General features: G+C 40.6%; 1 protein-coding gene across 1 annotated transcript in view; it reads right to left on the minus strand.

The window, feature by feature from the left end:
- LOC131239767 (probable LRR receptor-like serine/threonine-protein kinase At5g48740) overlaps positions 1-18,353 on the minus strand; it is a 35,286-nt gene extending 16,933 nt beyond the window's left edge. Inside the window, exons 1-7 of the mRNA XM_058237629.1 lie at positions 17,993-18,353; positions 16,533-17,073; positions 15,994-16,445; positions 15,374-15,491; positions 15,219-15,287; positions 15,056-15,124; positions 14,905-14,973 (exon numbers count right to left, since the gene is read on the minus strand). Of these exons, the coding sequence (XP_058093612.1) occupies positions 14,905-14,973; positions 15,056-15,124; positions 15,219-15,287; positions 15,374-15,491; positions 15,994-16,445; positions 16,533-17,073; positions 17,993-18,086 (1,412 nt within the window). The 5' untranslated portion in view covers positions 18,087-18,353. The remainder of the gene's footprint in view (positions 1-14,904; positions 14,974-15,055; positions 15,125-15,218; positions 15,288-15,373; positions 15,492-15,993; positions 16,446-16,532; positions 17,074-17,992) is intronic.
- Positions 18,354-23,212: the final 4,859 nt, after the last annotated feature.

The raw sequence follows: 23,212 nt of genomic DNA on the forward strand, positions 1-23,212 counted from the left end.
CCATGCCAAATTTCGTGTCGATCCGATGCACGGTTTGTGTGTGGTGCTTCGCCTAAGTTTCAACCCCTGTGATGGGCCAGAATATGAAAATCTATTGTAGAATAGAACTTGGGTACAAGAAAGGGTGAATCTGAAGATGAAAGGGACGTAGAAGATGATGGATAAGGGGTGTGAAGAAGGGGGGATGATTGTGGCTTCGCACCACAGTAGTTAGCCCTTCGAGGAAGGGAGGGTTTCGCACCCAATTCGATTCTTCAACCCAAAGAGATAGAGAAGAAGATAAACGCAAAATTTTTATTCATAAACTTCATTGAAAATACCTACATGGGGTTGCTTATTTACAAGAAAACCCTAAACCCCAAAAGACAATTTTACCCTTGTGCCATGTGTGCGCACTAATACTTAAAGCTGAGGTAAATAAAATAATAACTAATCTACGCAATCAAAGTCATTCATAATGTTTCTAATAACGAGAATATTCAACTCAAAATCCTATATCATCTAAGGTAGTGGGCCACGATCATGAGATCCAATGGTAGAATCTATATGATGATCGAGTCCACTCCAATGCTCCATAGCACAGCCCCTAACTGTGAGGCCCTCCAAAGATGTCGTTATCGATCCAGATCGAAAGTGGGGCACTCCTCCTCCTTGAATATGTGCGAAGGGTGGGGGGTGTGTGCATGATGTTCCCATCAACTCTCCCCAACTGCGAAGGTTTCACCACTGGTGAAACGAAACTTCTGAACCGCTTCAAGATATCTAGATCAAGTCTTTGAAGCTCCTCCTCATTGAGTCAGGTACTATCTAAAGCTGGGCGTGACTTCCACTTGAAAAGGAACCTTTGAAAGCCGCCGTCCAACGTCGATACTAACTGATTGTCTAGAATATCCTCTATCTCCTCTCTGGGTGTGAGAAGTGTAGGTATGGGAGGTAGAGACTGGGAAGATGGGTCAGGAAGGGGCCATGGATCAAGGGAAAGGTCTGGGGAATCAGGATGGTTAGGTGAAAGGCTGGACAATGTATCAGTGGTCCCCTGAAATGCAACTAGATCCTCCAAATTGAATGTGGAACTAATTCCCATGGAAGGTGAAAGATTTACCACATACACATTGGGACCGTTTCGTTTTATAATTTTGAATGGTCTAGCGCTACGCGCGTGTAATTTACGAACGGCTCCCTGAGGGTACCGCTCTGGCCTGATGCGGACCATCACAGAGTCCCCTACATTGAATTCCTTGAATCGTTTATGTTGGTTTGCAGAAATTTTGTAATGTTCATTACTAGTATTAATCTTTCGCCTTATTTCTTGATGCAATGAACGAATACGATGCGCAAAGGACTCTGCAGACTCTGATGGTCTATGAGACAGGGACATAGGGACAAGATCAATAGGCTTCCTAGGTTTATAACCAGTAACGACTTCAAAAGGACTTAAACCTGTGGATCTATTGACATAACTATTAAATGCAAACTCGGTGATAGGTAGTGCAGTATCTCACGTCCTGGTGTGCTCCCCCACTAAACACCTGAGCAAATTTCCTAAGCCCTTATTGACCACCTCAGTCTGACCATCGGTTTGAGGGTGGTAGACAGAAGAAAAGTGGAGCCTAGCACTCATCATATGCCATAATGTCTTCCAAAAATAACTCATGAATCACACGTAGTCAGACACTATGGTTTTGGGTAACCCATGAAGCTTAACAACCTCACTAAAGAACAACTTGGCAAAATGAGATGCGTCAGAGGTCTTCGAACAAGGGATGAAGTGGGCCATTTTAGAAAAATGGTCCACGACAACAAATATGGAATTGTGTTTCCGAATAGTCTTGAGGAGCCCAAGCACAAAGTCCATACTGATGTCCTGCCAAGGGGCGAATGGAACTGGCAAAGGTGTGTATAGCCCCGTATTCTGCTTTTTCTGTTTTGCCAGTTGACAAGTAAGACACTGCCCTATAATTTTGGTCACGTCTCGCTTGAGGCTTGGCCAATAGAATCTATCCTCCACTAGGTCAATGGTCTTGTCTCAACCAAAATGACCCGCAACCCCTGCTGAATGTTAACTCCCAAACAAGAAAATCGCGGAGGGAGGTGCGAGGTATGCACAAACAGTCACTCTTAAACAAATATCCGTCCAATATCAAATACTCACTGCTAGCTCCTAACGGACTCTCTAATAACGATGCGTACACAACGCCAAAATCTGGGCACTCAGAATAATCCTCTCTTACACGCTCTAGCCCTGTGACTTTGACACATGGAATTGAGTAATGCGACTCAACGACTTAACGCGTTAGCAGGTTTATTCTCTGGCCTTGTGCTTAAGCACAAAAGTATACTCTTGAAGGAACTGGACCCACTTGGCGTGCCTAGGGTTTAATTTCTTCTGAGAGTTCAGATATCTCAAGGCCTCGTGATGTGAGAACAAGACGAATCTTATGGTAATAGATAATGACACCAGTGGCGCAACGATTGCACTACCGCATACAATTCTTTGTCATAGGTGGAGTATTTTTGCTTTGCCTCATTCAGTTTCTCACTAAAGAAGGCGACAGGGTGCCCTTCTTGACTAAGTACTCCTATGCCGACTCCTGACGCATCGCATGCGACTTCAAAAACTTTCGAAAAATCCGGAAGTCACGTGACTGGAGCTTTGGTCATCTTGACCTTTATCTCCTTGAAGGCCTTCGAGGCTGCCTTCGTCCATTGAAACTCTCTTTTTTTATGCAAACCGTGGTGGGAGCCATAATGGAACTAAAGCCTCAAATGAACCGTTTATAGAAGGTGGCCAAGCCATGAAAGCTGCGCATCTCGTGAATACCACGCGGTTCAAGCCAATTGATGATGGCCTTGACCTTCTCGGGATCCGCCAACACACCCTCAACTGACACAACAAAACCTAAGAAGATAACACTGCTAGACATAAACGCACACTTCTTTAGGTTGGCGTATAATTTTTTGGCTCTAAGGATCCCACAAACCTGCCTCAAATGGTTGAGGTGTTGTTCCTTGGTCATGCTATAAATCAGGATATCATCAAAGTAGACGAGCAGGAACTTCCCCATGAAGGGCCTCAACACTTGGGTCATCACACGCATGAAGGTACTTGGGGCATTAGTCAGCCCAAAAGGCATGACTAACCACTCGTATAGCCCATCCTTTGTCTTGAAGGTCGTCTTCCACTCGTCGCCAGGGCGTACACGGATTTGGTGATAACCACTTTCGAGGTCAATCTTCGAGAAGATAGTAGTGTTGGCCATCATATCCAACATGTTATCAAGACGCAGTATGGGAAACCGATACTTGATTGTGATTTTGTTGATGGTCCTACTATCAACACACATCCTCCATGTGTCATCCTTCATAGGTGTAAGAAGGGCAAGCACGGCACACGGGCTCATGTTCTCTCGAATGAAACCCTTTTCTAGGAGCTCATCAACCTGCCTCTTCAACTCTGCATGCTCCTTTGGGTTCATTTTGTAATGAGGGAGGTTTGATAGAGTCGCCCTAGGGACTAAATCAATGGCACGTTGTATATCTCTCATAGGAGGAAGCTCATCTGGTAGATCATCAAGAAGGACATCACGAAATTCATCAACTACCAGAATGGCCTCAGTGGATAACTCTACACTAGCCTCTGGTGCACTCTCCCTAGCCATAAGGGCGTACGCCATCGAGTCCGACTCAGTCTCTCGCTCAAAGTCTTTAGCATTTAGAATATGGAGAGGCTTAGACTTAGACTTCAATTCCTTCAATTTCTTTAAGCCGCTCACACCACTCTTTATGGTGGACTCCTTTTCAGTCGTGTTCTTGGGTGCGAGAGGATTTAGCTTGACTTTCTTGCCCTTAAACCAGAATGTACACACATTTGAATAACCAAATATAGTGACATCCCTGTCATAGAGCTAGGGCCTACCCAAAATGATGTGGCCAACATCCATAGGAACAACATCACACCAGAGTGTCTTTATATGATCCAAACTAAATAGGAACAAGACGACGGTGCGAGACTGGAATGAAAGTCTCATCAACCCAAGACACTCTATAGGGTTGAGGATGGGCTTCAAGCTTCAAGCCCAAACGGCTCACAGTGTCAGTTGATGCCACATTGGCACAACTACCACTATCCACGATCATCTTTCAACTCTTATCACCACATTTTCCGTAGGTATAGAAGATTGTGTTGTGGGGCCAATCGTCGGTATTCTTTGCTTGGGCAAAGGCACAACACACAACTGCAAGGGTCGCAGACTCTTACACTCCCTCTTCCTCATCACTAGGGATCTCTGTTGGCTCATATTCTTCCTCCTTACCGTCACTTTATGGGGGTACTACTTCTACTTGCCCATCAATAAGGAATACCTTGGTGCCCTCTTTCGTGCCACACTGGTAGGCAAAGTAACCAAACCTCTGACATCTAAAACACCTAGTCGCATCGTTTTTGCGTGAGCTAGAGCCGACAACTCCTTTACTCTTATCATCCTTGGGCCTAGACTGAGAACTACAAGAAGGCTTGTATTGATATCCAGTGCCAGGCTTAGCCCCAGAAGGGTTAGCCTTAGCGCCAGAATCACGAGACTCAAACCACCTTCCCACAGATGATTTGAGGTATTACTCGACCACTAATACTACTTGATACATCTGTTCAAGAGTGTCTATATCATTAGCGAGCAACTCTCTCCTAATGTCAGAACGGAGGCCCGTCTTAAATTGAGCAATAGTGAGTACGAGATCCTTTTTAACTTCACACTGGGTCAAGCACTCTTCGAACTTCTCAAGGTATTCAACCACACTCATGGAACCTTGTCGAAGAGACTGTCAATCTTCAACCAACCTCAAGTGATAAGAGAAAGGGACGTACTTCTCCTTTAGAATTTCTTTCATTTCTCCCCAATGAACTATTAGGGGCTCGCTCAACCTTTCTTTCTTTCGCTCCATAATAGCCCAAAACCTCTTTACTTGGCCCATAAGCTTCATTTTGGCAAATCGGACTCGACAAGCATCTGACATATCGTACCACTCAAAATAGCGGTCCATGTCCGCCAACCAATCTAGAAAAGCTTTAGAGTCCAAGTGGTTATTAAACGTAGGGGCCTCTACTCTAACTCCCTTGAGGAGTTACGCATCTGGGTCATAATGATCATGATGCCCCTCGCGGGGTGGGTGCACGGTGCGCGCCAATGACCATTTCTTTGGTCACCCCCGTTCGCTTACCTATCCTCCTAACCACCTGCATGAGATTGGGCATCTTCCCCAATGGCGAGGTTTGCCCGAGTGGAGGTCTCTAGTTGGGTAACGTGCACATTAAGCTAATCCAAGCGTTGGTCAATACATTGTTCCAAGCGCCTACCCAAAGACTCAAATTGTCAGGTTATGTTGTTCACGAACTCTTGCAATTGCTCCATGTTTAGCGTAGGATGCAAACCAAAACCACGACCAGTGCTTGCGGGCATACAACCACTCACTCAACTCAAAGACCCTCTAATGCAACTATATGCATCTAAATGAGACTAAATGATCCTATAGGACTCTATATGAAGGAAACTACACAATGCTACTAAAATTCCAGCAATATAACTGCCCAAATAATTTGTTAACAGAAAATTCAGCCATGAAATTTGTGAATTTTCTGACAACAGAAAATTCAGCAGCCCATATTGTGAATTATGGGTCCTAAACAGCCCTCTATGATGAGACTTGATGCATAATGGACATAAATAAAGTGAACCCTAAACACACAATGCATTCCCTTATAAAAACCTAGGCTCTGATACCAAATTTGATGCAGGACATGAAATTAAATATGATATGCAAGAGTTCAAGCTTTAGATTATACCAATTTTAAACAATCACAAAATTCCACATCCTACATACGATCAAATATTCAAAAAGGGGAATCTATGGGGGGTCCAAGCCTACACAAGTTTAGGGCTGGATCAAATAAATTTATAAACCAAACAAGTCCAAAGGAGTGTAAGATTCATCCATTCTTACAAAGGATTGTTCCCCAATTCAAAAGATTCACCATGTTTCAATTCCAGGGAAAATCTAGGGCTCGAATTTGGGGATGATTGGGATTTGGGATTCTTTATGATTAAGGATCTGGAATTAGGTTTCAAGAGGAGGAAAAATAGAACCTGAGATGAGCCACGTGCGTGGACAGCGGCTGGCCCTGGACACACGTGCATGACCACTTGTCCGCACGTGTGTGGGGCCCACAAAGTCGGAAAACGACTCCTAAGCTAGGATCGGCCAGGGTAGGATTGCCTCCGTGCCAAATTTCGTGTCAATCCACTGCACGGTTTGTGCGTGGTACTCCGCTGAAGTTTCAGCCCCTATAATGGGCCAAAATCTGAAAATCTGTTGTAGAAGAGAACTTGGGTACAAGAAAGGGTAAATCTGAAGATGGGAGGGATGTAGAAGATGATAGATGTGGGGTGTAAAGAAGTGGGGATGATTTGGGATGGTTGTGGCTTCGCACCATGGTAGTTAGCCCTTCGAGGAAGGGAGGGTTTCGCACCCAATTCGATTCTTCAACCCAAAGAGGCAGAATTTTTGTTCATAAACTTCATTGAAAATACCTATATGGGGTTGCTTATTTATAAGAAAACCTTAAACCCTAAAAGACAATTTTACCCTTGCGCCATGTGCGCACACTAATACTTAAAGCTGAAGTAAATAAAATAATAGCTAATCTACGCAATCAAAGCCGTTCATGATGTTTCTAATAACGAGAATAATCAAAACTCAAAATCCTAGATCATCTAAGGTAGTGGGCCATGATCATGAGATCTAATGGTAGAATTTATATGATGATCGGGTCTACTCCAATGCTCCATAGCACAACCCCTAACTGTGAGGCCCTCTAAAGATGTCATCGTCGATCCAGATCGAAAGCGGGGCCTTCCTTGAATATGTGCGAAGGGTGGGGGGCGTGCGCATGATATCCCCATCACAATGCAACATGGAAAAGTCTTCTCATGCAAATCTGGAACTCTGGAAAAGATCTGAACCATTGACCAGCTTAGAACAGACTTACCAAATTAACCAAACTATTGTACATGAAGTGAGATTAGCGAATTGAATTAATAGACAGTTCCTCACAAACAGTTGGGCTCTTCGACACAGTCCCATTTACAACAAATCCACAATTTGCATGGTTGTGGTAAAACAACGTGAAGAAGATTAGAATCCTCTACTGGCTTTTCTACACGAGATAATCAGGTTTCATCCCCTACGAGTGACTCAAGCAATAGGTCACTGAAAAGCTTCAAAAATGGGGGATGCATGAGTGACAAGGAGAATTGAATGATTCCTTCATCGTATGGCTCGAATGGAGATGAAACTCACGTTATAAAATATTTATTAAAAAAAAAAAACAGAGAGAGAGAGAGAGAGAGAGAGAGAGAGAGAGTTCCAAATCAAAATCAACTACTACTGAAAGTGTTTTGGGGTTATGCATTTGTCAAACTAGTTAGCTTGTTTTTCAAGCAACCCAATAGCTTAACCTCTAAGCAACTACCAAGCAAATCAAAACTAAGAAAATAATCAAGCAACTAAATAAGAAGATTTGCAAGCTATTCACGTCCAAGTAACTTCCATGTGGGCCTTGGGGCCCACAGTTGATTGCTTGTTTCGTATACTAGGGTTAAAGATGATGCCTAGTTTGCAATCTTGTACATCAACCTTGTTGGTTACGCACTAATAAAATGGAAGAAAATTTTAGCCTTGATCTGAATTGTACCAAACTCTCCATGTTGGAAAAATCCATTCACGAGTTTGGCTGCATGGGAAGTCTTGTAGAAAGGTATGCTTCATTCTAATCACCAAGGAGAACAATTCCAATCATGTATGATATCTAATGCGTGATCTAATTTCCCTTGACGAGTGTGTGTGATATTTGTTTGCTTTGGAAAATTTTGGGCACTTGTTGAGATCCCAATTTCTGGCATGGCCGTCGGACACATCTTCGAAAATGAAAAGATGATTGAAATTTTTAGAGAATATGGAGATAGCAATGAGGCTGGAGTCTTCCACCCGAACATATTTGCCAGTCAATGACATGATTTCAAGTCATGAATTGTCAGTTTTGCGACTGACGGTGCCTAGCCGTTCAGCTTTGAGCCTTGTGATATGCAAGGAGATATCATCAACTTCACTCCAAACTAGGGAATAGAGTATCACAACTGCATCAAGTACTCAAGCGAACTAATGTTTGGAGAGAGGTCGGACTTGAACAGGTAGCAAGTCAGTTGGAGAAAAATGGTGGTCCGTAGTGGCTGGTGGGTGTGTGTTGTATGGATGGTTGGCGGCGATGGCGGAATGATTTGTGAGAGGTGAACAAAAAAGATTATAGATGCCTAATTATCACGTTGGGGGTGATTTGGCTCTGATACCAAATGGATGCATAATGTTGTGACGATTTGTGGGGGTTGCGAAGTTGAAAGTGGAATGTCAACTAAAAATCACTAAGGGTAAATAGGCTTTGTAAATCCTTGTGACGATTTGTGGGGGTTGCGATGTTGAAAGTGGAATGTCAACTAAAAATCAATGAGGGTATGTAGGCTTTGTAAATCCTGTAAGCATCTCAGCAATGGATTGAATGAAATCTCAAATCCAACTTGAGAAACTCAACAAGTGACTCAAGCAACCAGTTATCTAAGCCCACAAAAACAAGGGTCTGTGAGTGACTCGTGTGAGACCAGCGATATCCTTCAGCACACGTGGTGGAAAAATAAGCGAAGGAGAAACTCAAGCTTACAGAAATATCAAATTAATTCATCGCTAAATAGAACACATATTGCAACTTATTTATGATAGAGGCTTTCATGGACCCCTAATTAATAACTAAAGAGAATCCATAGGCTAACTTAACCACAAATAAAGCCCTATTAACCCAAGTTAATTCATTTTTTTAAATCAAAACACAAATATAGCACCTAAATACAAACTAACCAACTAATAACATCAATGGGCCACTGGTGGATTCAATCTTCATGTGGGACCAATACAATTGCAAGGTCCACACTTTATGCAATCTCAGCCCTCAATTGTGGCCGGTATTCAAAGTATCAGTATCATAATATCATTACATGCATTGACGACTGGGGATACAGAAACATGTATCAATATCGCCAATATTATCGCTGATACTCGAAAAAATATTGTTGTATGAGGAAAAAATTGGGGAAACATTGGGAAAAAGGTGGAATTTTTTAGTGAAACTTCAGGATATGTTAAAAGACACATGTTTACATATGAAGGAATCAAAATATTGTCAAAACAACTATACATGATAAGTTTCATTTTGTACGGGACTAGCCATGTGTCGTCAAAATTGGTATAAAATTTGTAACCAATTGATAGATTGGCCAATACTCACAAATATATAAAATCTTCATATTAATTAATAATGAACAACACATTTTCAAATATAAAAATGAAAAAAAATTAGGATTTTCCTCATTTTTCACTTAAATGTTAAATTTTTTCGCCATAAATCTTTTTCAATACATGAGAATCATACATAGACATGGATTTCCAGTGCAATCCACACTAACATATAAAAATAATAATAATAATAATAATAATAATAATAAATAAAATAAAATAAAATAAAATTTGAAGTTTCTATGGAGTTTTCGTCACTATTGTGTTCCAGCCCATCTTCGTTTCGAGCCAAGATTTCTCCCCAAACCAAACTTTCATTCAATAAAAACAAAAGTGATCGAAATCAGCTAAAGAACAAATTCCAAAAAAGACATTCAGAGAAATGGAAATGTTTGGGTTTTCAGGATTTTTCCCAATATTCTATCAATTTTTGCCTATTTACAAATGTTTGGTATCTAGGATATTATTAATGGTATCATGATCCTAGGGAACTTTTATAGGAATTCTTCTCAAAGTATTGATAATATCGATAATATCGCCAAGTATCATCAACATTATTGAAAATATATCAGCAATATTTAGAAACTTTTACACTTCCCACAATTTCAGTATCACTGAGCCGGTGATACCGATAATATCGCCAATATTATCGCTAATATTGCCGATGTTTGGAACATTGATTGTGGCTACACCAAATTCCCAAGTTGGGAGAAACTCAACCTCAAGTTTGAACTGCTGTTCGCCTTTAAATTGGTATACCTTTATACCATGTCTTCATTGGCTTCAATAGACGTTGATGATGAAATCCCCTACCTCTAATCGGCTTCATTAGCATAAGATGGAGCATAGGTCAATGCATCATTCTTTTGCATCTCCTCAACATTATTCCTCAAGCAGAACATAGGCATGGATTTGCTTGGGATATTGGCAATGAGAGACAAATTCCAAGCACACACGATGCATACAAATTTCAGCATGTACTACGATGATCTTGATCCATTCGCCATTAAGTTTGCTTTGATTGATACAAACATTCTTGCAGTTGGCTCTTGTCAGATTCCACAAACCTGACTGTTGATTTGTCAGTCTTTTTCATGCTTGTAACAATCACATATCACTCGGTAGTAGTTTCAGACTTTAAGTAGATCTGATCGTTTATCCATTCATGGATTCATTGATCAATCTAATGATGGATTTATCTAGGATCATTCTTAAGGATTTCACCATCCTCAACAACCGCTTTGTCCACTTTGTCTTGATGGATTGAGATTCGACACAGGTTACCCTTTGTCAATGCACAATCTTATCCAATGCGGTAGAGATACATGCTCATGTATTCTCTGCCCTTGAGTCCTCTCTGATGTCTGAGAGGACAACTCAACCAAAAAAGGCTTACAGAAACTTTGGCTCTAATGGCAACTGATGTAGGCCCCTTCTCGGCAAAACCATGGCACACACAGCTACAGTAAAAACGAAAAGAAGATGAGAATCCTCTCCTGGCTTCTCTGCAAGATGATCAAGTTTTGACCACTGCAAGCAATTCGAGCAACGAGTGACTGAAAACCTTTGAAAAAAGATGATCCACGAGTATCTCAATGACTCAACGAATTCCTCCAGGCCTACGGCTAAAATGAAGATGAAACTCGTGTTTAAAAGCAAGCTAGGAGCACATAATCAGGGCAGCGTGAAAACAAACATACGATCATCATCATGGCACTCTTCTTGCTTTAGTTTGAGTCCGGTTGTCTTTCTTCTTCTTTTTTTCCTTTTCTTTTTTAGGGCTTATCCAGGGGATCAGAATCAACTATATTGAAAATATCTCTCAAGTTACATATTGATAATGCTACTAAAGTTTCCATCTAAGCAACCTAATAACTTTTACCTCTAAGCAACTGTAAAGCAAATCAAAACAACTAAGCAAAGAATCAAACAACTAGATTACTAAAATAAGAAGATCTGCAAGCTAATGCGACAACTAAGACTACTCAAATAAGAGAATTGTGCTCCAAGGCAAGTTCAGGTCCAAGTAACTTGCATACAAGGTATTCAATAACCGTAGCAGTGGCCATAACAGCCTCTTTCTTCTTCTTCTTCTTCTTCTTCTTCTTCTTCTGTTGAAGAAAAGTTGTATCGGACCCGTGAAGCCACTGGGCTACTGTGGACCATTTTTTCCATAACGCATAACGGTTCCCTCCGTTACCATTACGTAACCATTTTTGAAAACCTTGCTTGCATATAGGGCCTGCAGTTGATAGCGTTTTTTGTCCATCAAGGTTGAAGATGATGAGTGATGACATGTTCATGATCGTAGATGTCAATGTTGCAAGCCATGCATCAATCAGGGTGGAAGAAAATTTTGACGCGTATGTTACCTGAATCATCTTTGCTTTTAACTAAGCAAATCAAATTAGTGAATTCCTACTCCAATTCACCAAGATTTTGCTTGTCAGATTGAAGATTTGAATACTTAAATTGACACATTTTGCTAGTTAAACCAGGCTTGCATGACTTGAATTCATAAGATGGGTCAAAATTTGGGCTCAAGAAGACTTGGACAGAAGACAGAATGCAGCACTATCAACTAAACAGATTATTCACAAATTGAACAAATTGATTGCAAACTGATGCCATGAAATGAACATACAGGTGGAATACTGAACTCAGCCAATCAGATTAACGAGGCACCCAGAGAATCACAAATCATGTACCAAAGTGAACCGCAAACCTGGCCAGTATCATCTAGAACACAATCTAAGAGTCAAATCTTCAAGATCTCTCCATTGATGGTTAGGGCATCACATATAGAAACCCTTAAACTTTCATGTCATTTTGGACAATGAATGACTCTCCAACAACAAATTGCAACTCATGCATTTTTACCGACGGCATCCTAAATAGGCTGAAATCAGTCACATGAATTCCCCCTTGGTCGGAAGGAAAATGACACCAGCAAGTTTGAATCAAAATGTTTCAACAGCAAAAGCTTTTCGTCTAGTTCTTTCAACTCAGCCCTATTGCTCCACAAGGTATTAGTAATAGGAATATTCTTCCATTGACCCAAAGACTGTTCTCGGTGCTAAGGGATGAAATAGCATATGCACCCAGCATGGTATCCCAGCTGGTGTGTGTCACTCTCCTAACACAGCATGGGCCCGGGATAGTCTTACCATGGGCATTCGGTGAACATCCTACAAAAGAAGTAGAAGAAGAAGAAGAAGAAGAAGAAGAAGCATAGGTTATTTCTAGCAACAGGTCATTAAACCAAAATGAGAATACAATCCAAATCTCTTTCCCATCTTCTTCTTTCTCTCTATCAACAAGTAATAAGTTCATACAAAAATTTTGTGATAAGCACACACATTAACTTCATAACATTTAAAGCTTAACCCTATAAATGTCAGTATTAGAAAGTATACAATGTATGATAGCGAAACTTAATAGTAACTTTTAGAAGATTGCAAATTTGACCTCTGTGCTATATGGTGCAGTGTTGAGCAATTAAGAGGCAACATGAGTAGAAGATGAGAATAGACACTACACTTGATCTTAGCCAAAAGGCCGAGAGGTAAGAATAGATGATGTTCAGATGGATGAGCAAAAATACTTAGAATGAAAGAGCCAAGGACTCAAGAATGAGGAGATCCAATCCCAGCCAAAGAGTACGCAATAGGACTAATAGAAGATGAACAAATCCAGAGTTGATTGATATATCCTGGCCATGCACTGCAAAAGCCAAAGGCGGTGTTGATAAGGTTGGGAATTTTGATTAGGGTTGAAGAGACTTAAAGGAGGATGAGAGGAGATCAAGGTGTTCCGTATCCATTACAATACGGCCGTAAAAGCCGATAAGTATAGGTAACGACCGTGACCGTTACGCGATATGGAAGTGAAACGGGGCAGTCGTTTTTTGTTTTGTTTTTTTTCTTTTTAATTACTGTATCCGCCGTTATAGGGGCCGTAACGGCCATTACAGGACATAATGATCGTTACCCCAGTAACGGTTGAGAACTGCCACTTCTTTTTTCTATGTAAATCCATTTTTTCTCATTTTTTCATTTTTCTCATTCCAGAAACTTTCCTACATCATTCTACAGCAGATTTCGACCACTTGGACTATAGTTTTTAGAATTAAAATAGTAGATTGAAGTGATTTAGGCCAATAGAAGCTCCAAGGGCCATTTTTTCAAAAAATGAAAAAAGTGTTATATATGAATTTTTTTTCTTTTCTATTTCTAATTCTAATGCTTAATTGTGATGTGTAAATATTAAAGACACATAACCATGTTTATAAATTCACTAGACAACCCAATGCAACACTCTCACCAACAAGTGCACCGTTATGCTACCATAAACATTTTTTTTTTTTTTAAGAATATAGATTTGGAATATTTACATTATTCTAGATTTTTTTGATATTTTTCCATAATTTTTTCGGCAATTTTTTTAAAACCATTATAGGGGTCATAACAGTCGTTACGCCCCCATTTTGGCCATTACAACTTACGACCAATACCCTTATTGGTAACGGCGGCGATCGTTATAGCTACCATTACCAATACCAAATACCTTAGGGGATACCTGAAGACATGGTTTTCAGACTCAGTGACTAGTCCTGACTTATTTGGGTATGAAGCAGCCTGTCTCACCGGAGCCGGGGTGAATCGGGGGTGTGACTCACGGTGTGGAACTGGATCAGTTCCAACTGAGGCCTGAAGGACCTTCAAGGAGGATAAGAAGAAGACCCAAAGGGACATGGCTTGAGGTGGTTAGAAGTGGCTTGTCTGCTTAACAGGAATAGGGCCCTGCAAAAATAATTTTGCAAAGTAGGATTCATAAAGCCAACCCTAGCTGGGAGCCTGGAACGAAGCTATGATAATGATAATGACAAAAGATGGCATGCATAATATCCAGAGGACTAGGAAATATAATATATAAAGAGGATGATCCCCAAAAACTAGCTGTGTGTGACTTCATATGTAAGCCAGCTCAGGTGCTTGTGTGTTGCATGTATAGGACGTCTTAGCTACGGATAAAGTGGTAGATGGACCCCAACATGAAGATCACCTGGAAGGAAAATCAGGCCAGTCTACTCATCAAGTAGGCGATACATGTTGAACCAAACCGTCAACAGGCCTGGTTTTAAACCATCCATTCTTTCTTACAAGGTGGTGCTTTTGATAAGTGGACCAGTCTGACATTTGCACCAGGGGATCTTCATGATTGGGCCCACCTCATGAATGGCTTACACACATGATGTTTTGACACAAGCTGGATTTCATGTGAAGTTAACTGGGCTAACATTTCTCATATACACATTTACAAACAAGAGAAAATGCAGATCAAATCTCTGGTTGACTTTTGTTTTCACCTATATACACATATTAGGTATGCCTGCAACATGAAATGACCGAGTTAGCTAGAACGTGACATTACCATCAAGGTTAAAAATGAATCAGTTGATAAAATACTTGATGGATGAGTTTTTGTTGGACTGTCAGGATATTGAGGACTTACAAAACCTGAAGGCTAACCAAGGTGTTGAAGTCAGACCCAAAGGAAGTCAGCTCATTGAAGCTCAGGTTCCTGCAAATAGTGTTTGGTTTGCGTTATCTTTGAAACAAACAAGATTTCAAAATGGGCTACGCATAAATTAGAAGGATCTTACAAGGTCTCAAGCTGTTGCAGGCTAGCCAAGTTCTGTATCTCCCCAGTAAGTGAAGTGTTGTGCAAATCCCTGTAACATAGTTCTACCATCATCAAAACAAGGATAAGGAGAGCGAATAAAAAAGTTAAACTAAGTACAAATGTTATTAGTTCAAATAACTTACAATGACTTAAGATCTAGCAAGTCACCAAAGGTTGGACTCATCGACCTCAAGTTTATGTCTGAAAGTTGCCTGGAGAAAAATACCCAACAAGAAAACAGATTTAATATAACTTGTTGATGAGATCAAAAGAATGAATCCCAAACATTTATGCTCACAATGATGTGACAAGGCTTCCTTCACATCCAACATGCTTCCACGGCGTCGGAGAGCAAGGATCATCCTGCCATCCTAAATCTAAGCCAGTAGATTGCTGAATAACTTGAAGTGCAGAAACTGCATCGCGTGCAAGCCGAGGATTAGGGGGGAGCAAAAAGAGGCCTTCAACCATAGATCTCAAGAACAAGGAATATGATTCTCAAACAAGGATATGCATAGTATCCTCGAGTCTGGAGTTTAAATCACCTCATGGCTTGGTGATTCACACTTCTGACAGGAGCCACGGTTGATAGAGGACTTCCACCCAACAGAATGACCTAACCCTTCGATCAGTGGCCTCCATATAGACAATTAAGAAGAAAATAAAGCAATTGGTTACATCCAATAGGATTAAAAAAAGGGAAGATATTGGATGGCTATGATCTTCCTATCTGGCAGATTTTCTTGGTGTCCCCTATCCACGTTTAAGCTCATCAACTCAACTGTCTAAATCATAAAACTCTGGGCCCACAAGCTCATGACTCGAGGATGAATTACCCATCCTAGTTTAAGGATCATGTAGCTCTTCAATATTTACTCCATCAATTAGTAGGAAGCACGTTTAAGCAGTTTGAGGCACCTGTAGTTGTAGAAGACTCCAAGGGAATCTCGACAAGTTCATATACTTCAATGGCATTCACTAGTGGGTAGAAGCTGATATTCCGAAATGTGATATTCAAGCTCGTGATGCTCTTCCGTATGATGTAGAGAGCACCAACTTCCAAGTTTTTCACGGTATAATTTGCTTTCACAACCTCCCCATTAATCAATATGTCAAATGAGGGAGATACAGGCAGAATTCCTGCGAAATATAGGACAGCATAATAATCCCCCATCTTATCAAGTGGGAAATTATAGCTCAAAACATTCCTCCGTGCCAGAACCCTCGCCGACTGAAGGACAACATTAGGAGGGCTCTCCCGGAGGCCTGAAAGATTGAATGTAAGTGGAATGTTGAATCCAGTTGACACATGAACAGGCGAGAAGTTTTGATCTGCATCCCATATACGATCATAGGAATCTGAAGGATACCTGGCTTTGTAAAAAGAAACGAATTGATAATTTTATACGAAGAAACTAAACGAAGGCGAAAAGGAAGAAGATGAGTATTTTTCTTACTGTAGTGATCCATTCTCAGAACCACAATTGATTCTGTAACGCTTCCGCAGTGACCTGTTTGGGAAGTCCTCTTTGCCAGTTGTATAGGCTCCGGCCGGAATCGGTCGGACTTCCAACCGAGAAATAACAGGAAATCCGCCACCAGGGATAGAGTGCAAACAAAATGGGAGAGTATCTTTTGTAACCGGCCATATGAACTCTTCCACCCAGGGATCAGAGCTAGTCAGGTTTACGGCAGTAGCTGCAGCTGTCCCTAGAGAAACCCAAAAGGATGGAGGTTTCTTCAACCCATCATAGTTCTTGTAGAAAAAATGGGGTCTAACAAGGACCATGGACAAATTCTGGACAGGCAACCTGTAACACTGGCGACCTTCTTGAGATCCAGGGAAGAACCGCAGCGGGACTTGCGACGAGGAGCTACCTTCGACAAAGTTCAAGGTGGTTGTATTACCAGTTTTCACGTAAGAATCATCCGGGACCCATGAAATATTGGAAGAATCAACAGAAACTGTAGTTCCACCGCAAGATATACTCAAGAAGCCTGCCCCGGTTAGAAAAGGATTAGCAGCATGTGCATTCGGATTATTTTCATAAAACAAATAAGCCCCAAATTTCCAAATTTTGATGACAGACTAATGTAATAGCTTTTGCAGCTGCCAAGTAATGGAATTCTTATACTTGTCATAAAAATAAGTACATATAAGGGTGCAGGGACAACAAAACAACCAAATTAAGCAGCACTTTTATGTAAAAGTAAGTATCTGTTGCTAAATAAATATCTGGTTTGTGTTTGGTTGCGCCATATGTCATGATATTTTATAATTAATCAGTCAAATTTGGTGTCTGGTGCAAGAAATGAAATTCCATGATATTTGGTTCAACCAAACGTACCATAATTTAGCTATCGATATCCAAATTGTTTCTCTTTTGCACCCCTGATTGGACAACTTCTGAAGATTTCAATCAATGAGCAGAAGTCCTTGGATTGGCAGTTTTGGCATATGATCCATCCAAGGTAGGGCCCAACAGATGGGTGGTCCAGATCTTGCACATGTATGAGACTTGTACAGAGATTGAATACTTGATAACTATGAAATTTTGCATTGAACACCAGATACTTGTTTGCTTCCATAAACAAGCAGAATGAAAAAAGGAGGTTTGACCGTTTTAGGAAAAGAAAACAGATGCAGGCAGCTCATTTTCCATCCTCTTCAAGAGGAATGGACTTCATTTCTCAGTGTAATTAAGGCCGTGTTTGGATGTGTAAGCAAAGTTAAATAATGGAACTGCAAAATTCGAATCAGCCCTAGAACTAATTCGAAACTAATGCCAGCCCCTGGATATGAATGGTTAGTCAGGCAACTACAATTTGGTTATCAGGCTAGCAATCGCAATTCAATTCAATAGAACATCCAAACGCGTCACAATCTAAAATCCAATCTAAGGAGAAGCAAGCATACCTTCTTGATCACCAACAGCCAGTCTCGGCAGAACGGCAAAAATTACGAAAATACCAAGGCAGAAGAAGCACAGAGAATCCATGGGTTCAACCATACGGAATCGATCAAGATCCAGAGATGGTGATATCTCCTTGGAATGGGTATTTCAGCATGGAGTCATTCATGATGATGATACTGAGATGGCGGAAACATCATCATGAAGTCTCTCTCTCTCTCTCTCTCTCTCTCTCTCTCTCTCTCTCTCTCTCTCTCACTTTATTTTGGAGAGTGAATAGAGGAAAGAAGGATGGGAGAGGGAAAAAAGAGCAAGTCATGATGATGGAAAGCGTGGGGATCGCGATGATTGTGATGGAGTCCTGCTACCCGCCTTCGAAGAAAAGAAGAATAAAATGAGAAAATGGGAAGGAGACGTTGGGAGACGAAAAGGACTCTCTTCTATTATAATCGCTCTGCGACCCAGTCGACGCTCTCGGAGCGGAGGCTGGCACTAGCTCGTTTGAAACTTGAAAGCCGTTTGGCTGCGGACGCGGATTGCATAGTCACACTGACAGTCAGTGCTCTGTGGGCTCCACCATTATGTATATCTTTTATCCACGCCGTTCATCTATTTTTTCAGATAATTTTACGGTCTTCAAAGAAAATGAGGCAGTCCAAAAATCTCAGGTGGACCACATCACAGGAAAAAGCATTGATTGAACGCACGCCGTTAAAAACTTACTGGGGCATACGAAAGTTTTGGATCAAGCTGATTTTTTTTTTCTCTCTTCATCTATGTCAGTGTGACCTAATCAACAGGTTGGATGGAAAATAAACATTGCAGTGGGCTCAAGGAAGTTTTTATTGGTGGACGTTCAATCATCACTGTTTTCTGTGGTGTGGTCCACATGAGATTTACATCTACCTCATTTTTTTGGATCATACCCTAAAATAAAATAATTAAATAAATGGATGGACGGCGTGGATAAAATACATACATCATTTTTGGGCCCACAGAACACCATCCACTAGGGACGTCCACTGCGGAATTGGATTGCGTACTGAGTTACTCAGTACGCTCTTATCGTACTGAGTAAACTCAGTTGGGCCCACCACAAATGCGTGTGGTTTATCCATGCCGTCCATTCGTTTTTCCAGATCATCTTATGGGTTCAACCCAAAATTGATACATATACAAAGCTCAAGTAGACCATACCACTGGAAAAAGTGGAAGTATTGATTTCAACCGTTGAAAACTTTCTAAGGCCCCAATGATGTTTATTTGTCATCCAACCTGTTCCTAAGATAAGAAAGATATGTATGAAGGGAAAAAACAAATATCAGCTTGATCTAAAACTCCTGTTGTCCCCAAGAAATTTTCAATGGTAGATGTTCAACTCACACTGTTTCAGGTGGTGTGGTCCATTTGAGGTTTTCATATACTGCATGTTTTGGTTCAAGTCCTAAAATTTTGTGTTAAAATAGATGGACGGAGTGGATATAATGTATGAATGACACTGGGGCCAACGGAGTTCACTCAGTACGCTTACCGTACGGAGTTACTCAGTACACAATCCGCTTCCGTCAACTGCTGGCAGTGACAGTTTGAAATCCGCGCACGTTTGCTGCAAAGAATATGATACGGTGCATACGTAAGCACCGGAATATGGTAGAACCATCTTTATATAGTACGCTTCTCATCTCATGGAACGTACCAATCGGATCCGTCCATCTGCCGGGAAATGAAATAGATGGCTTCTATTTGAATAATCCTAGCTATTTGAAAATATAACCCATATTTCAAGGTGACACTCAAAGGAAGCTGTAAAACAAGATAAATAGAAGAAAAGAGAGGCTGGATCGTCTTCCAATGATCCAAACCGTTAGACGATGAGTCTCAGTTTTCAATGTAGATGTACAATATATATATATATATATATATATATATATATATCAGCTGTTCAAATTTAGCCTCTTTTACATTGAAAATGGAGGGTAACTATAACATTTGTGTAATCAAAGGTTAATTTTTAGTTAATGATAGACCTAGACTGCTAATCACTATTTGGACTGTTTAATCTGAGTTATTTGTATGCCACCTATTGAATTTCTAAGTAATTTACGTGATATGCGTACACACCCATGTCAATACACACCCTCCATGTTAGCCACCCCAACTAGGGATCAACCCCAAAACCTCATGTTGAAACGAGGTATGGTGAAAGTTGTTTTCTTGAAACAAACTCCGCCCTTGTATATTGACACTGCCTGTAATAAGGTTGCTATTAGATAAGGATCCATGAGCCTTACAATGATGTATGTGTTTTATCCATGTTCTTCAAATAATTATTTTAAAGTACAGGCCTAAAAATAAAGTAAATCTAACTCTCAAGTGGACCACACCATAAAAAACCAGTGGTAATTGTACCCTTGCTATTAAAAACTTCTTAGGCCCCTTGTCATGTTTATTTGCCATCCAACTTGTTAATCGAACCAAAGAAAAAACACAAATATCAACTTGATCTAAGCTTTTGTGACCCCTGAGAAGTTGTTAATGGTAGCATTAGGGCTATACACGAGCAAAGTTAGCTCGGTTAGCTCAATCGACTCGACTCGAAATAGCTCGATTCGACCTTGTTCAAAATTGAGTTCAAGCCGAGTTGAGCTGATTTTTTTAGCTTGAAAAAATTTCAAACCGAGTTCAAGATTGGCCAAGCTCGACTCAACTCGGATCGAATCAGTTTGGGGACTCGGTTACTTTGATATTTTTGTTGCTCACCAACTGTTTGATGAAATGACCTAACCAAGTGTCGGCCGGTGACAAGGAAGGTGTGTATGTGAAACAAATATCCATTTTTCATTAATTTTGATGTTACCTACGAGGTGTTTGAAATCAGCTGTTGCTGTTTTACAAACAGTGAGAATTTGAGATACAGTCCATGTGTTTGTAAAAATGCCACAGTGGCAAACTCGGCTCGATCTTGGCTCGAACTAGCCCGAGCTACTAATCGAACCGAGCCAACCTCACCAGTCAAGCTCGAGAACCGAGCCAAGCTAAGTTCAAGCTGGGGTCGACAAGTGGTCGACCTAAGCCGATCTATGCCAAGCTCGACTTGTGTACACCTCTAGGTAGCGTTCAATCCCCGCTACTTTATGTAGCGTGGTCTACTTATGGCAATATTAGCTAGGTCATAAATTCATGAGTTACAACACATTAAACAATAAACAATAGAGATGAGATGCCAAATATAGGTTTTCCATTGGTCATCATAGCATGTATTTTTCATCAAATCTATTAATCATGTTTAACTCACTAAACGAGAGGAGGATACAAAAAATCAGCATGATATGTCACTCAAGCTAGTTACACCTTGTGAACCGCTAGGTTTTAGGAGCGATTTTACATTGTTGCCATCGTTCATATGATTTTTTAACTGGTCTTATATATGCATGTATTGTCCCAATGATGGTTCTTATCTGTAAAAGGAGTAGATTTTATATATACAACAAGATGGACGGCCGTCATAGTATTTGAGTGTTTTTAAGCATTGCAAAGAAAAAAAATAAAATTTACAGACTATATCCGAATCCTACCTTTTTATTGGATAAAAGCTAGAGTGCAATCGGTCACCGTTAACATTCAAAAGAGGAACAGATGTGCAACATCGAAGCCCTTCATCAAGTGCTCCCCAACCCTGTGAGCATACATAGTAAACTCTGTGGGGCCCACAATGATTTTTTTGTTTTATCCACTCTGTCCATCCATTCTAATAGATAATTTTAGTGCTTGATCCCAAAAATAAAGCACATCCAAAGCTTAAGCGGACCACACAATAAGAAACATTGTCAATTGAATGTCTACCGTTGAAAAAATCTCTTGGGAGCCACAGAAATTTTGTATCAAGCTAATATTTATATTTGTGTTTTCCCTTCATCCATGTCTGTGTGATCTTATGAACAGATTGGATGAGAAATAAACATCAATGTAGGTTAGGAAGGTTTCAATGCTGTCCCACAGTTTTCCGTGGTGTGGTCCACTTGAGCTTTAGATATGCTTCAATTTTGGGATTAACCCATAAAATGATATGAAAAAACCAATGAACCGCGTGGATAAATAACAAACATTAAAAGTGGACTCAATAGTGTTTACTCACTACCGGTAAATCCGATTTCATTTAAAACTAATTGCAGCCAAATTGTGTGCCCCCAAGAAGATTTTAATGGTGGGAATTTAATTCCTACTGTGGTCCACCTAAGATTTGGATCTGTCTTATTATTGGGACCATGTCTTAAAATGATCTGACAAAAAGGACTAACTGTGTGGATATAGAACACATACATCTAGGTAGGCCCCATGGTCAGGGCCTCACCTACCATACGTTACCCCGCCTCACCTGGCTAATCGGCGCCTCCATCAGCCGTTGCTGTTGCGTGTCCCTGAATGTCAACATGTGTACCTGAATGTCAACCTACGACCCAGTCGACGTTCGTACTTACCTGCTCTCCATGGGGTCCACGGCAGGTTTACCTGCATCATTATTTATGGGTACGTGGTACGCATGGACGAGGTCAAATCCGTCCGTTTAATACGGACCCTGGTCTGAAAATAATATTGTTTGGACGATCATATTCCTTGGTCTGTTTGGATGGAAGGTCGCAATTGAATTGTATTGTATTAAATGGGTTAAAATATATTATACAATGTTTGATTTAAAGTTGAGATCCGGTAAGTACCATATGTGCGAATGCATCAAAAAATTAAAATGACGTTAGTGTATTGCCAGAAGACCTTGCTTCTTGCGTTACAGTCTATTCAAGAGACTGTATTTGCATGTGATAGAGGCTGCGTCTATTGCGGGGTCTTTTTTATCCGAGGACAGCCAAAAAATCCTACTCTTACCTTAGATCATCTCTCACTTTCTGCATGAGGCCATTCAGCTCAGAAGGTTCACTTCCGAAAGTTTGACTTTCATAATACATTCGGAAAATATATTTCTTACCACGTTGGATCGGGGTAAATCGAAAAATTGTAGCCAATCGAGGCAAACACAGTTCTTATTTTTTCAAACATTTTTTTTATTATTTATTCCCCTATATTCTATGTCCTTTTTTTTTAGAGATTATACGAAACAAATAAGTGGGCCAGATCATAGCGGGTCCCACAACTAGTAGATGCACGGTTGAAATCAGATCACCTCACAAAAATGAAAAGGTTTCTGATGTTGGATACTATGTGTCCCAAAA

Source organism: Magnolia sinica, chromosome 3 (assembly GCF_029962835.1).
Source record: "Magnolia sinica isolate HGM2019 chromosome 3, MsV1, whole genome shotgun sequence".
Classification (NCBI taxonomy): Eukaryota; Viridiplantae; Streptophyta; class Magnoliopsida; order Magnoliales; family Magnoliaceae; genus Magnolia; species Magnolia sinica.